Source organism: Rattus norvegicus, chromosome 8 (assembly GCF_021556685.1).
Source record: "Rattus norvegicus strain SHRSP/BbbUtx chromosome 8, alternate assembly SHRSP_T2T, whole genome shotgun sequence".
NCBI lineage: Eukaryota > Metazoa > Chordata > Mammalia > Rodentia > Muridae > Rattus > Rattus norvegicus.
In genome coordinates this window covers 17,651,291-17,664,891 of record NC_141541.1, presented here as the reverse complement: position 1 = coordinate 17,664,891, position 13,601 = coordinate 17,651,291, and the positions used below count along the sequence as shown (strand labels likewise).

General features: G+C 48.6%; 1 protein-coding gene across 1 annotated transcript in view; it reads left to right on the top strand.

The window, feature by feature from the left end:
- Positions 1–13,601, top strand: part of Amotl1 (angiomotin-like 1) — a 118,900-nt gene that overhangs the window by 13,727 nt on the left and 91,572 nt on the right. Inside the window, 1 exon segment of the mRNA NM_001429440.1 lies at positions 4,049–4,175. Coding sequence (NP_001416369.1) covers positions 4,067–4,175 — 109 coding nt within the window. The 5' untranslated portion in view covers positions 4,049–4,066.

The following is a 13,601-nucleotide window of genomic DNA, read 5'->3' as shown; positions in this document are numbered from 1 at the left end:
ATTCTCCAAGCATTGTACTTGTAGTTAATGAATTCCTTTACAGGTTGGACCACAGAATGGCAAAGTAAATTACCAAAGTACAGGCAGGATTCTTCTGAATTGTATTTCTAGGTCAAGCTCATAACATCAGAAATGACCCTGGTGACTAGGACTCTAGATGTGACTTGGCTGGTTTAGGGAGGTTGGTGTCTACACAGGCAATCAGACATGCCAAGCAGGTGGGCAGACATGAAAGTTGAAATAGGATCATGGGTAGGGGAGTTCTCAGCCACTTAAGCCAGACGGGGTCAAGACCAGATACAAGCAGAGGTAGATATGGTGTGCCTAGGTGGAGAAATTGCCAAAACAGGGGTGGTGGGTGAGGGTGCAGAGTGCTATGCAAAGGGACTTGCTAAACTGAGATTGGCTCATGCCAACTACAACTACACATTCCTCCCTTTCTGAGTGTATTCATTTGTTCAGCACAATCTGTATCATTTACTCAGTGTCAGCCACTGGGAAAATGTAAACACACCAATATAAACAAGGCACACTAAGCTAGTAAAGTGAAAGCCAAACCTCTCAGACACATGAGTAGAGTTGTAATACCGTGTCATAAGTGGTGAAAGGGGCGGGAGCTGGTGGAAGACTCTGGGAACACATGACCAGGTCAAACATGAGATAGGTAAGATGTGGTTAGCACAGTGAGGATGACGATCAGTCAAAATAATCCTACTCAAGGTATGGATGTGTGTATGAGCAAAAATGCAAAAGGCCAGGGATGACGTTTACTCGGGAGTTGTACACACCCAGCCATAGCTAGATCCTGTGTGCTCCATTGAATAGTCCTCACTTTCTTCTAGTAACAATGAGTCGACTCACCTGAGGCGTGAGTTCATCGGATAGGTTTCAAGAGCACCTGCTACCACAAAAGTGTGATTAGTGGGACGGGAAGAGACACCACGGACACACGGCTGTGAGTGCAGTGCAGGCAGTGAGAACCAACCCAAATGGATTCTATGTCGGGCAATCACCAAAGGCCAGTGGCTGACTAGATGTGAATGATCAACCAGCCGTGGAGGGCTGAGATCCCAGCCTGAGTGGCTGGGAGACCACCTCACTTAGGAGGCACACAAGCAAGGAGAGAGGAGTTAGTGTCACGGAGTGACCGTGCTAAATCCCCATACATCTGAATCCCTACTACTCACCTTCCTTCATCAAAATCAACATGTCTCCTTTGGGAGGTTAAGGGGGTGCAATGCTTGGCTAGGATCCTGACTCACGTGTAAGCCTTACTTAGTCCTTCCTTCTCTTCGCCAGTATTTATTAAATAGCAAGTGTGTACTCACAGCACCCAGCGTCTCGCAGCCCCCAGTGCCCATGTGTGTAGGTGGTTCATCTCTGTAGAGGGCAGTTCTAGGCATACATATCACTGTACATGCTGTCCCATGCTACCTAATGCAGTCCCTGCTCCCTGTTCTCAGAGCTGCGGCAATTTCGTTTGTCATTAGATTAACGTGGCTTCCTTAAATTTTACTTTAATCGTTGAGCTTTTACTTGGGAAGAAGTTAGATTCCTAGAGAAAACTCTGGATAAGTTTCTTCATAGGGACACAGGCTTGGAAACTGTTTTCTAAACTCTAGAATTTTATGGCTGATCCCAGGGCTCTCTGGGTCTGGAGGGATAGTGCAGCAGATAGCTTTCCCAAGCTGAGTGTCAAGACACGTCAGTGGGGTCTACCAAAAGGAACCTCAAATGTCCAGATGGCTAAAATTCACTTACGGGCTCCAGTCTAAGCCCAGAAGACAGCATCTTACAAATCTAATTCTGAAACTCAGGGCTGTGTCTATCTTTCCAGGAATCTACCTTACACACTGCTCTCTGAGGGGTAATTAAAAAATCAAGCAAAGTTCTTGGAATTTTCAACTCCTCAGGGATACACAAGAATTAATAAAGTGATTTGGAATTCCTAGCCTGTTGTAAATAAAACTTTCCCGGGACTATTAGTTTACTAATATTATTTAATGATCAATACAGATATAAACATTATATATTTATCTCAGTCAATTAAGCAAGACCATTATGGACATGACTCAGATTAGATTTATTCCAGAAACTTTTGAGTTTTTAGTTTTGTTTTGTGTTAAGGCTACCCCATGCAGTTTGGACTGGTCTGGAACTTTCTATATAGCTGTCAATGACATTGAGCATTTGATGTTCATCTTCCAAGGGCTGAGATCAGCTTATGCTTCCCAATTTGACTTACATGTTTAGTTTTGCACAGAGAATGTATCCTGCTCAATAGTAAGCAACCTCTAGCTCAGTTGGCTACCTATTACACACTTAGCTAGCCAAAGAACAAATAATGCAGCTTCCTCAGTCCACTGACACAGGAGAGAGATTGCCTTTGTGCCTTGCTTTTCTGTTGGTGTGAAAAGCTAGCATGACCAAGTCAACTTACAAAAGCAAGAGTTTATTGGGGTTCTGGTTTCAGAGGGTTAAAGTCCGTGGCCATCATCATGGTCAGTAACGTGGCAGGAGGCAGGCAGCCATGGCACTGGAGCAACAGTTGAGAGCTTACTTCTGATCCATGAGCAGGAGGGCAGAGAAAGGGGTGTGGGGATGGCATGAGCTTTTGAAACCTCAGGGCCCACCCACAGTCATACACATCCTCCAGCAAGGCCACACCTCCTAAGTCCTTCCCAAACAGTTCCGCCAGCTAGGCACCAAGCATTCAAATATATGAACCTGTACAAGTCATCATCGTTCAAAACACGTATATAAAAGCAAAATATGCTAGTCTGCAAACTTTGGGAGCCTGAATCACCCTCTGATGCCATCTTGATTCTTTTAGTAAGAGTGGGGAAAGTTTAGTCCAGATAAAGAAATTTGTTGAGAGGTCAAAGTTAATGCTAGAGCCAGGATGCGCTCTGGATTCTGGAGTCCAAGGCTGTCATCAGCTACTGTGTTACGTTCATTCTTGTTCAGAATTATCTTCTAAGACCTTGAGACTGAACACAGATTTCTGGCGAGCTGTCTACTGAGTGGACCACAATTTTTATCAGCCTTGGAGCTTCATCTCAGACTTTTGCTTGGTGCGACTCCCAGGAGCAATTGACCTGCTCTGGCTACAGCCGCGCAGGCTGTGGGCGGACCCACGGGACGGCTCTGAACAGCATTTTGGAAGTTTCACAGATCAAATCAAGCTATCTGGTCTGATTACAGTAAGCCATCAACTATGCCCATCCAATCAGGCCTCAGGGTTTCTGCCAGTGGAACTCCCACTTGCCACATCCACAGTCGTGTTACTCAGTCATGTTCAATTATTCAAAAACCACTTTTATTTGAGGCCCCGTGCCTTCCATAATCTTAGGAACATTGCTTTGTAATGTGGGCAAAAGTTTGGCCATGAGTTGTCATCAACGAAAATGCAGTTTACTTCCCAGGAGGGCCTTCTCAGGGGTAGTTAGTGTGGCGGTTGGACGTTTTCATGAAAGCCAAGCATCCTTGTGACACAGCATTCCTATTGGGCTTGGCAAATGGAAAATTGGTCTCTGGGGTCCTGCAATACTCTTCCCCATTATTGAAGCCTATAAGGAACTGTAGAAATATATGTATATATTATATATAACGATAGCTAGTTATAGCCTTTTAATTTGATGATTTTGATCATATATATATATATGCACTCTCTCTTCCTTCCCTCCCTTCTATCTTTCTCCTTTCCTTCTTCCTTCTCTTTCACCTCCTAACTTCCTCTTCATACTTCTACTCTCCCCTCTTTCCCTGAAATTTTAGGAGTCAGTAACACACATGAAAGATAAAAGTAAAAAGAAAGTTCTTTTCCCAAGATGCAGGTGTGATAACATTCTCTGGAGAACATTTCTTCACCAATGGACAGAGGAGCGTGGCTTGGGGACACTCAGGCCAGATTCACAGCTCTGTAATAAGACTGCAGGCTAAAATACTAGGATGGACGGGAAGCTGGCCACTTTGAACCTAGAAGGCGTCTTCTCCTGGAGGACATCAGCAGTAATCCATACCTGTTTCTGCCCTTTATGTCTTTCAGGCGTTTGATGAGAGCTGCATGCACGAGGGGCTAGGTGGAAGCATGGATCTCAGTGGAAACTGGACTCTGGAGGACGGAAGCTGGCTGTCACCCACTGGGGATCGCCACTTCCCCAACGGCAGAGGCGGTATGGCCACTTTCCCGTTGCCAGCTCTCATGGTCTCTCCCGTTCCTCCCCTTCACTGTGTCAGCCTGCCTGACAGAGTCTGATTAGACATCAAACAGATCCTCAATGTATGCAGCATTACCTATGCTACTTTAAGAAAAAACAATTGCCCCCTGGGAAACTAGGATTCAGAATGTTTGCTTTGCAGAGTGCTGATGGGGACCTGAGGTGCTGTGACTGCCATCTCCTGAGCTCTAGTCCTCACCAGATTTGATACCAGCCAACATCATTGAGCTCACACTGAGTGTCAGGCACTGGGCTCTAGCTTTGCTTACAAGCTCCGAGGGCAGAGGACAGAACAGCCAGGGCTAACAGTCTAGGCTAGCCCCCCTCCCGTTCTTTCTCTTTGTCCAATTATTGAATCAGTGGGGCTCAGCCCTAAACAATGAGGGTGCTGAGGCTTCTGTGGAGTAGAGCCTACCTGTAAGAGGCAGAAGGCTGATGCAGAGCTGTGGTCCTGTACTGACTTTATGTCACCCTTCCATGCCCCCAAACTGATAGAGCTCTGTGGCGAGAGCTGGAGCCACTGATGAGATCCAAGATCCCTGAGGCCCATGCTTTTAAAGAATGTGCCTCTAGGTTGTGTACTTGCCCATTGCCAAACAATGGAAAGATGAAATGAGAGGGAGAAAGGAGGGGAAAGGGGAGGGGAGGGGGAGGGGGAGGGGGAGGGGGAGGGGGAAGGGGATGAAAACCCAGGCAGACATTGGGATCATTAGACTGCTCTGGCATGTTGTAGCTCTGACATGGAGTAGCTCACACGGAATGAATATGGATGGTGTTTATGGATCATACTCTAGTATCTCCTCTCACCAAGACTACCAGAGGGAAAGCCTCTAAAAACAGAGGTTCTCAACCTGTGGGTCCAGACCCCTTTCACAGATGCCACCTAGGATCATCAGTAAACACGGATATTTACATTAAGGTCCTTAACATTAGCAAAATTAGTTATGAAGCAGCAATGAAAATCATTTTTATGGTGGTGGTGGGTCACCACGACATGAGGAACTGTATTAAAGGGTTGCAGAGTTAAGAAGGTTGAGAACCACTGTTCCCAAAGGAACATCATATGCTCTGAGAGAAGATACACTGTTGCAGCCTATTACAAAAGCCAAAGTCCTTTGCACCCAATACCCATGCAGCCGGCTCCTGGGTGGCTGACAATGAGTGTGTGATGGATGCCCTGTCCCATGAGTATCTGTGCCTTTGTGAGAATACTTTTGCTTCTACCATCGCCCTCCCCTCTCTATACCTCCCCAACACACACACACACACACACACACACACACACACCAGTCCCTTCCCATTGCTCTCAGAATGTGAACAGCATCTCAGCCAATGGCTGAGGGTAGTGGGGAGAACAGACGTCAGTGGGACCCACTGGTGCCATGCAATAGAATCAACTCTAGAGTTTTTAGAATGGTAAGACTCAGTTACCATGGTAACAGGGGCATGGCCATGCTTATTGTGACCACGCTCTCACATCAGTCTGTAAGCTCACAGACCCACAGTCCTCCGCAAGGCTGGCCATAGCAGGGGGTAGAGCTGTTTTGAAGCTGCCCGCAGAGGAGCCCGGGTATGGGATGAGCTTCTGAAGCTGATGGTACTTAACACAGCGGAGTGTCCGCTCAGACTATCGGTCTGCAGTGACGGAGACACCCAGGACAGAATGAAGCAGAGCTGACATTACAGGACACAGCCCAGTGACCAGTGGTCACCCTGACTGGAACTTGAGAGTTCTTGTGGGCAGCTGGTATTGCGGGGATCCTCAGAGGACCTGGGCAGAGGTTCAGGAAAAGTTCATGGCTTAAAGCAGAGCCTGGTGAAGACTGGAAACGGTGCCAAACCCTCTGTGGCAGAGTTAGGTCTGAACTGGATAAATTACAAAAATTATTTACTGGTTATATGCGATTTCCTGGCTAAGCCCTTTTTTTAATAGACATAGACATCTCAAACAATTCTTATCGGAAAGAAACCATTCTCGGATGATGAATGAAGAAACTAGGCCTGAAGTATTGAGAACTTGCCCAGAGTCATTCAGCTATAAATGGTAGAGCTGAGCCTGGAGCCTGAATATGCAGCACCACAGGCAGCATAGGCCGTTCCAGTCAGTGCCAAACACTCCTCGCTCTGCCTGTGAAATCTGAGATTCCGGTGGGTGGCTCCTTGACAGACCCGGGTGGCTGGCAACTAGTGACTGCTTTGCAGAGAAAAGAACTCAGAGTAGAGGCAGAAAGCACAGTGATGCTGAAACACTCAGACGCTGGGGGTTGGTGGGGGTGGGGCGTACATCTGTGTCTGTTTACACATCTCAAGGTCTGGGGTGGGGGGGGTCATCTGCTTGGAAAACCACCCTCTAACCCCACCTCAGCAGGCTGCTGGCAGCTTAGAGGCCTGATACCCAGGGTGGGATTTTCATTTGTAGTGAAGTTCCACGGAAAGTTGAAGTGTGAAGGCCTTAGGGCTCTGTTCTTTGCTTCATGGAGTCCTCATTAAAATTCTGTCTCTGCCAGTAAGGCTCAGTCATCCTGAGTCACAGATCTTCAGGCAGATCCACAAATTATCCTGAGTTTCTCCCCGAAGTTGTTAGGGAGGGACTAATTCCAGGAAGCCGATTAAGAAGGCCCTCAGCCCAGGGTGTGTGTGTGGTGTGGTGGTGGTGGTGGTGGTGGCGGCGGCGGCCATGGTGGCGGTGGCAGTGGTGGGGTGATAAGAAGTTTCCGAAGGAAAGTCCCCCTCCTTGGTTCTTGCTTCCTACACGCTTTCAAATTCTTCAAAGGACCTGGCCCAGTGGGTCCTTTGGAACACATTACAACCTGGAACACTGTTATGCCTCTGAGTGTCACGGTACAATTTGGTCTGGCCTGGGCTACAATCTCCCACACCTGGGATTTGTTGCAGGGTGAACTGGCCTTTTCCGTACCCACAAAGCATTTCTTCTTTTAGCTGTGCTCACTCAGCTGTTTGGGGTGGAGGTTGGGGACTTCCCCCACCCCCTGCTTGCATTCCTCCTTAGGGGAGGGGCAGGAAGATTGGGAAGCCCAGCCTGCCAGCATGAGGCCAGCAAATCACAGAAGGTCAGTGGCTAAGGTCTCACTTCGGTCATCAAAACAGAAAGATTTCCCTTGTGGTGCCGCAGGGCTGGGGAGAAGCCAATCTTGGTGGAGAAGGAAGGAAGTGGCCATTTCTGAGTGCAGCGTGCTCGCCGAGCCTTGCCGCCTTTGTCATTATCACTTCTGAGGTGATCACCGTATTAAGAGGGGAGGACCATGAATTCAAGGCCCATCTAGATAGGTTACAGCGGAGTTCAAGGCCAGCCTGGGATGCCTAGAAAGACCCTCTGTGTCTCAAACAATTCAAAACAACCCTCACCAGACTCTTGTGAGGTAGCTGTTCTTATCTCTGCACTCACATCAGCACCCTGAGTCCAGAGGCATCTGGTGAAGCCAGGCTCATACAGCGAACAGCAGCACGGCTTCATGGAGACTCGTGTCTTCAGGGCCCAGAACTCTGTCCTGTCACTTCTCTGCCAGGTTCACAGGTCACCCTCTCCAGCCTCTTCACTCCTGTGACTCCTGATGCTCCTTGTCTCGCATCCTCCCTGGGGTAGAACGGAGCAGCAGCCCTCTTACCCCGGATGTCCATTTTACAGAGAAGGGCATGGCAAAGGAACATTTGGAGTCTTACCAAGAAGAATGGCAAAGCCAGGCCTAGAGCGCAGGCCTCTGCCTGTCCCTGCCCCAAGCACACCGTGTTGACTGCCAAGGCGACCTCTTGAGGAAGCCATGCCAATGTGGACAGAGAGGCACCCAGGCAGTCCAGGAAGACTCCATGACATTTCTGAAAGAGCAGTTCTCCCTTGAATCCAGGGAGCTGGGGTGAGGTATGGGACCAATGGCTGCTGCATGTTGGCATCCGTACCACTCTTCCTGGGCATCGGCTGCGGATTTCAGTTACCGAAAGTGCATTTGCCCCTATTCCCAACACCGCTATTTTGTCTGATTTCAGTAGATCCAGCAGAGCGTTAGTGGGAAGTGCATTATTTCCCTCTGCAGGGCCCTTTCTGTGTGTGTATTTTTGGAATCACTTTTCCTTCTGGTTCCTGTCTGCATGCGTCTTCCAGGAACATCCTGACTCGGTCTGAGCCCGTTGCCTTTCCAATGGTGTTGAGTGCAGAGCCTTTTAAAGCTTTACCTCTGCAGCATACTTGGCTAAGGGGCTGGGGGAGGGGTTGGGGGAGGGGCTGGACACAGCCAGTCGGCTCGCACCTTTCAAGGGTCTTGCTTTTGTGAGCAGTCTAGAGACCTTACTTAGTGTTTTACCAAAATGAATCCTTGCAGTTTGTGCCAAGGGTAACAACTGTGAAGTTTTTGTTTTGTTTCGTTGTTTTTCAACGAATTCCCACTTAGGCAACTCTTTTATTTAAATTCCTTCTCATCCAGGATCTGAAGCAAGGTTGTGCTAAAAGGAAGGGATAGTAAACCCTCAGGAGGGATGTCACCTGGGCCACTTCACCCTGGGGGGTAATCACCAATTAAAACAAACCTGCAAGCCTCTGTCTGGGTGGGTGGGCTTGTGTTTGTCCTTGGTGTCTGACATTTGTCAGTCTGTTCTAAGGTGTGTGGATGGGAGACGGGGCTACACCACCAGCACATTGTCTTCTCCAGGGGCGGGAGGCAGGAAGGCTGTTTCCCCATTGTGTTCTGCTCTTTACTGTGGAGGCCTCCAGCAAGTGGACTGCTACAGGCCTCCACTACCTGCAGAAAGAGGCCGAGGGCCATGCCAGGGAGCACAGGCTGGAGGAAGAGGTCCTGGCCCTCTCTGTTCTTCACACTGCTTGAAATAGGAGCAGGGACCTCTTGCTGACCACAGGGGCCAGGACAGCAGGGCAGCCGCTCTCCACTTGGGACACAGAAAGGTAGCACTCTGGAGTGCTGTGAACCACTGTGTAGGAGAAGGAAGAATTTTAAGCACCCAGCTGACAGATACTACATCTGCTTGGCTTCTCCCAACCATCTAATGAGAAAAGTTTCCTTCCTGTTCTCAGGAAGTTGAGCCTTTACGTGAGAATTGCCATTCCTGAGAGAGTGAGTGTCCCCATTCCTGAGAGAGTGAGTGTCCCCATTCCTGAGAGAGAGAGTGTCCCCATTCATAACTGACAGCCGAGGTGCAAACTTATTGAATGTGCAGTGTCTGTTATAACTCAGTGACGCTCCAGCACCATCATTTTCTAGAATAAGCACTTGGTGTGTGGCCAAGGTCCTCTGCAGGGGAAACCCTTGTTAGACAGTGACAGGAAAGGGCTGGGGAGCTAGTGAAGTGGTTAAGTGCTTGCCAATCAGCCGTGAGGGTTAGAGTTCACATTCCCAGAACCTAAATGCTGGATGGGCGTGGAAACCTGCCAGTGATTCCAGACCCAGAAATCGAGACAAGATAGAAGAGCTCCAGAACAAACTAGCTAGCAAGACTAATTGTATCAGTGAGCTCTGAGTTTGACTAAGAGGCCTTGCCTCATTGAATGATGGAGGATGATTGCTGACATCAGCCTTAGGTCTATACATGTGTACACACATGCACATCACACACACATACACACACAGGCACATGCACACATGGATACACACACACACACACACACACACACACACACACACACACACACACAGGAAAATGGAAAAAGAAAAGGAAGGAAGGTAGAGAAATAACAGGAGAGTTGGCACCAGTCTATTCTGCATCTGCAGATTTTGGCACAGCCTTGAAAGCACAGCAAATTCCTAGTGAATGGCTTTGTTTGTTCGAGATGGGGTCTCCCTTCATAGTCCAGACTGGCCTCTAACTCATAATCCTCCTGCCTCAGCCTCCAGAATACTGGGATTAGAACCATGGACTACCATGCCTGGCATAACTATCTTTTCAATTACCAAAGTGTGTGTGTGTGTGTGTGTGTGTGTGTGTGTGTGTGTATGTGTGTGTGTGTGTGCAATGTTTTCATCATAAAACATGGAAAATTGGAGCCACGTATTCCAGGAAAGTTCTTTAGTAGCAAATATTGAAAGGAGAAAAGTGTGTTCTCATTAGCTTCCTTCCAGCCGACAGCAGAGTGCAGGCAACGGAAGTGCTGGGAAGAAAGGCCTTGGTTTGCAGTCCATGCGTTTATACAATAAACCCAGCCGGCTGTAGATTAGAGCAGCGTGGCAGGAAGCTTGGCAGACTCCAGACCTAATCACTCTGTGGGACACTTGTTACACTGTGTCTTCCTCAGCTCCTTGTTGCTATAACAAAGCACCGGAGACTCGGAGGCTGGGAAACCCAGTGTATGTGGTGGGCGGTGCTCAGTATCTGATGAGGGTCTTCTTGGGGCATCCTAACATGGTGGAGGGTACCACATTGGGGATACAGCATGAGTGCCAGCTCAGATTTAGTTCTTAGGAAGCCATGAATGCCGCCGTGGGAGCCCCACTTCTAAATTCACCAAACCCTAATTACTTCTCAAAGGCCCTCTGCATGAAACCAAGGACCTGGGGGTCATAATACATGTGTTTTGGGTTATCATATTTAAACCCTAGGGAAGAACACCACTCTCCCTTAATTTGAATGTATATTATGCTGTCTTTCTTTCCATAACTATAACTAAGACTGGTTAGTGGACATAAAGAACCCATCAGCACAAGCTATAAAGACTCATAATATCCAGTAAGAACCAACAACTCCCCAGTCTTTACAGCAGACCTCTCCCTTCTTGGATTTACTGAATTAACTTGTGCCCTGACAGCAAGCAGTTTTTAGGTGACATGACCATATTTCATAGAAAATAAAAAGCTAATGGGGCATGGGGAACTGGGGGTAGCCACCAGCAAGTTCCAGATGCCAGAAAAGCAAGAGGCTCCCAGGACCCAACAGGGATGAGAGTAGCTGAAATGCCCAATGAAGGGGGCTGAGAACCTGTAGAGACCATATCCAGAGGTCGGGCAAGGCCCCCAGTTGGGGAATGGGGCCACCCACTCATCTCCAAACTCTTAAGCCAGAATGGCTCCTGTCTAAAGGAAATACGGGGACAAAGTGTGGAGCAGAGACTGAAGGAAAGGCCGTCCAGAGACTGTCCCACCTGGGGATCCAGCCCACATGCAGACACCAAACCCAGACACTATTGTGGATGTCAAGCAGTGCTTGCTGACAGGAGCCTGTTATAGCTGTCTCCTGAGAGGCTCTGCCAGAGCCTGACAAATACAGAAGTGGATGCTCACAGCCAACCATTGGACTGAGCACAGGGACCCCAAGGGAGGAGCTAGAGAAAGGGCTGAAGGAGCTGAAGGGGTTTGCAACCCCATAGGGAGAACCACAGTATCAACCAACCAGACCCCCACCTCTCCAGAGCTTACAGAGACTAAACCATCAACCAAAGAGTACACATGGAGGGACCCATGGCTCTAGTAGCATATGTAGCAGAGGATGGCATTGTCTGGCATCAGTAGGAGGAGAGGCCCTTGATCCTTTGAAGGCTGGATTCCCCAGTGTAGGAGAATGCCAGGTGGGGCGGTAAGGTGGGAGTGGGTGGGTGGGTGGGGCAGCACCCTCAAAGAAGCAGGGGGGATGTGATATGAGGGTTTTGGAGGGGAAACCTGGAAAGTGGATAACATTTGAAATGTAAATACATAAAATATCCAATAAAATCTAAAAAAAGAAAAGAAAAGGAAAGGAAAGAAAGAAAAGAAAGGCTGCTGAAACTGCCAGCAAATGACGCAGCTGCTGTTAGAACCCAGGTCTGACCGACATTGAAACCCTCCTTTGGAGCAAGACCTGGCCATGAAATTGGCAGTGGAGAGACTATTCTCAGCCTTGACTAGAAGGGGCAGTTCAGAAGTGAAGTAACACAGAGACTTGTTGGCTAGCTTCTGAGAGTGAAAAGAAGAAGGACTCCAACGTTCTTTTGATGGTTTCTGTTGTAAAGAGGCAGCTAATAAAGAAAGTGGCATCTGGAGAGATGACATCAAAGCAGCAGGAATTAATATAAGAGTCAGCGCCTTCAATGGGAATAGCCTGGGACAAAGGAGGGCATCCGTTTAGGTGGAAAAGGGGAAACCATGTCAGTTGGGTCCGTCCTCAGTAGAACTGGCCTTCTATCAGGACAGGTGGTTCATTCATAAACTAATAGGGCAGAAGAGAAAACACACCAGGGAAATGTGGGGTGGTTGCTAGGCTGGACAGCAGAGGAAATTTAGATTTGGGGGTATGAGAAATGAGGAACCCCCCACTTCATAGTAAGAGCACCAGAGACCGAGAATAGCCAAAGCCGGACAGTTTATATTACAATGTTTCCAAGTCCTGTGTGAGCCCCACGTGGCAGGCATGCTGATTGAGCCCAGACAGCAGAATGGAAACCCTAGTGCAATGAGGCTTCTCCTCCCTCTGCTCTGCCTGTGTCATCAGGAGGGGATGGCCGTACAGGGCATCCAGGGTTTGTCTTTTTCTTTGTCACGTGTGTTTACCTGGTCCTTAACAAACCCACCTGAAGGAGCTTCTCAACACTTTACACTGTTTAATCCATGCTCACCGGGCACGTGACCTCGTCACATCTTCGGGTCATTAGGCAACCTTGGCTGTTCATTTTCTATTCTAAACTTAAAGTTTGGAACTTTTGGTGGAGGGAGAATTTGCATGAGAGAGAATGTCAAAGAGCTGAGCAGAGGGTGAGAAGAATCCACCCACTCTGTACAAATGGGAAAGTCCAGACTACTCGGGAGTGTGGCTGAGGAAGGTAACAGCCAGAAGGCAAAGCCTTCCAAAGAAGTGGTCAGAATTACTCAAGGGTCTGTGCCTGGCCAAAAGGAGCGGGGATAGCGTGAACTATGACCCAGCGTTGTCAGGGAGAGGCAGGGTCAGACAGCAAGAAATTCAAAGACCCCTTCAGAGAGGAGGATGAGGAGAGTGACAGGCACTCTTGCTGCTGCTGAAAGCGCATGAAAGGGTGTTGGGGTTTGTGTGAAGAGGTGGAGAGGAGTGGCACGGTGGAAATGCATTCCTGCATACTCAGCTCCTGGATTGGGAACTTTCATCATCAATAACAGGGCAACAGTCTTTAGGGGTTGGAGTGATGGCTCCAGAATGGCTGCCTGGGTGGGGAAGGACAGCCTCCTCTCCTGCTCTGTGACAAATGCAGGCTGGGCCGTCTTTCTAGTTCCCCACAGTGTTACGTAACCAAAAGCCCGGCATGGAAACCCATGGCTGACTTTACAAGGTAACTCTTTGAGCCACACACGGCACCTTCTGGGTACTACAGCTACTGCTTTGGTCACTTCTGGCCCCAGAAGCTTTGAGCTGCCAACTGTCAGTTCTTTAAGGGAGAAGAGAAACCCAGGCTCCCTCCCTCCATCCTCTCTGTCACTGCCA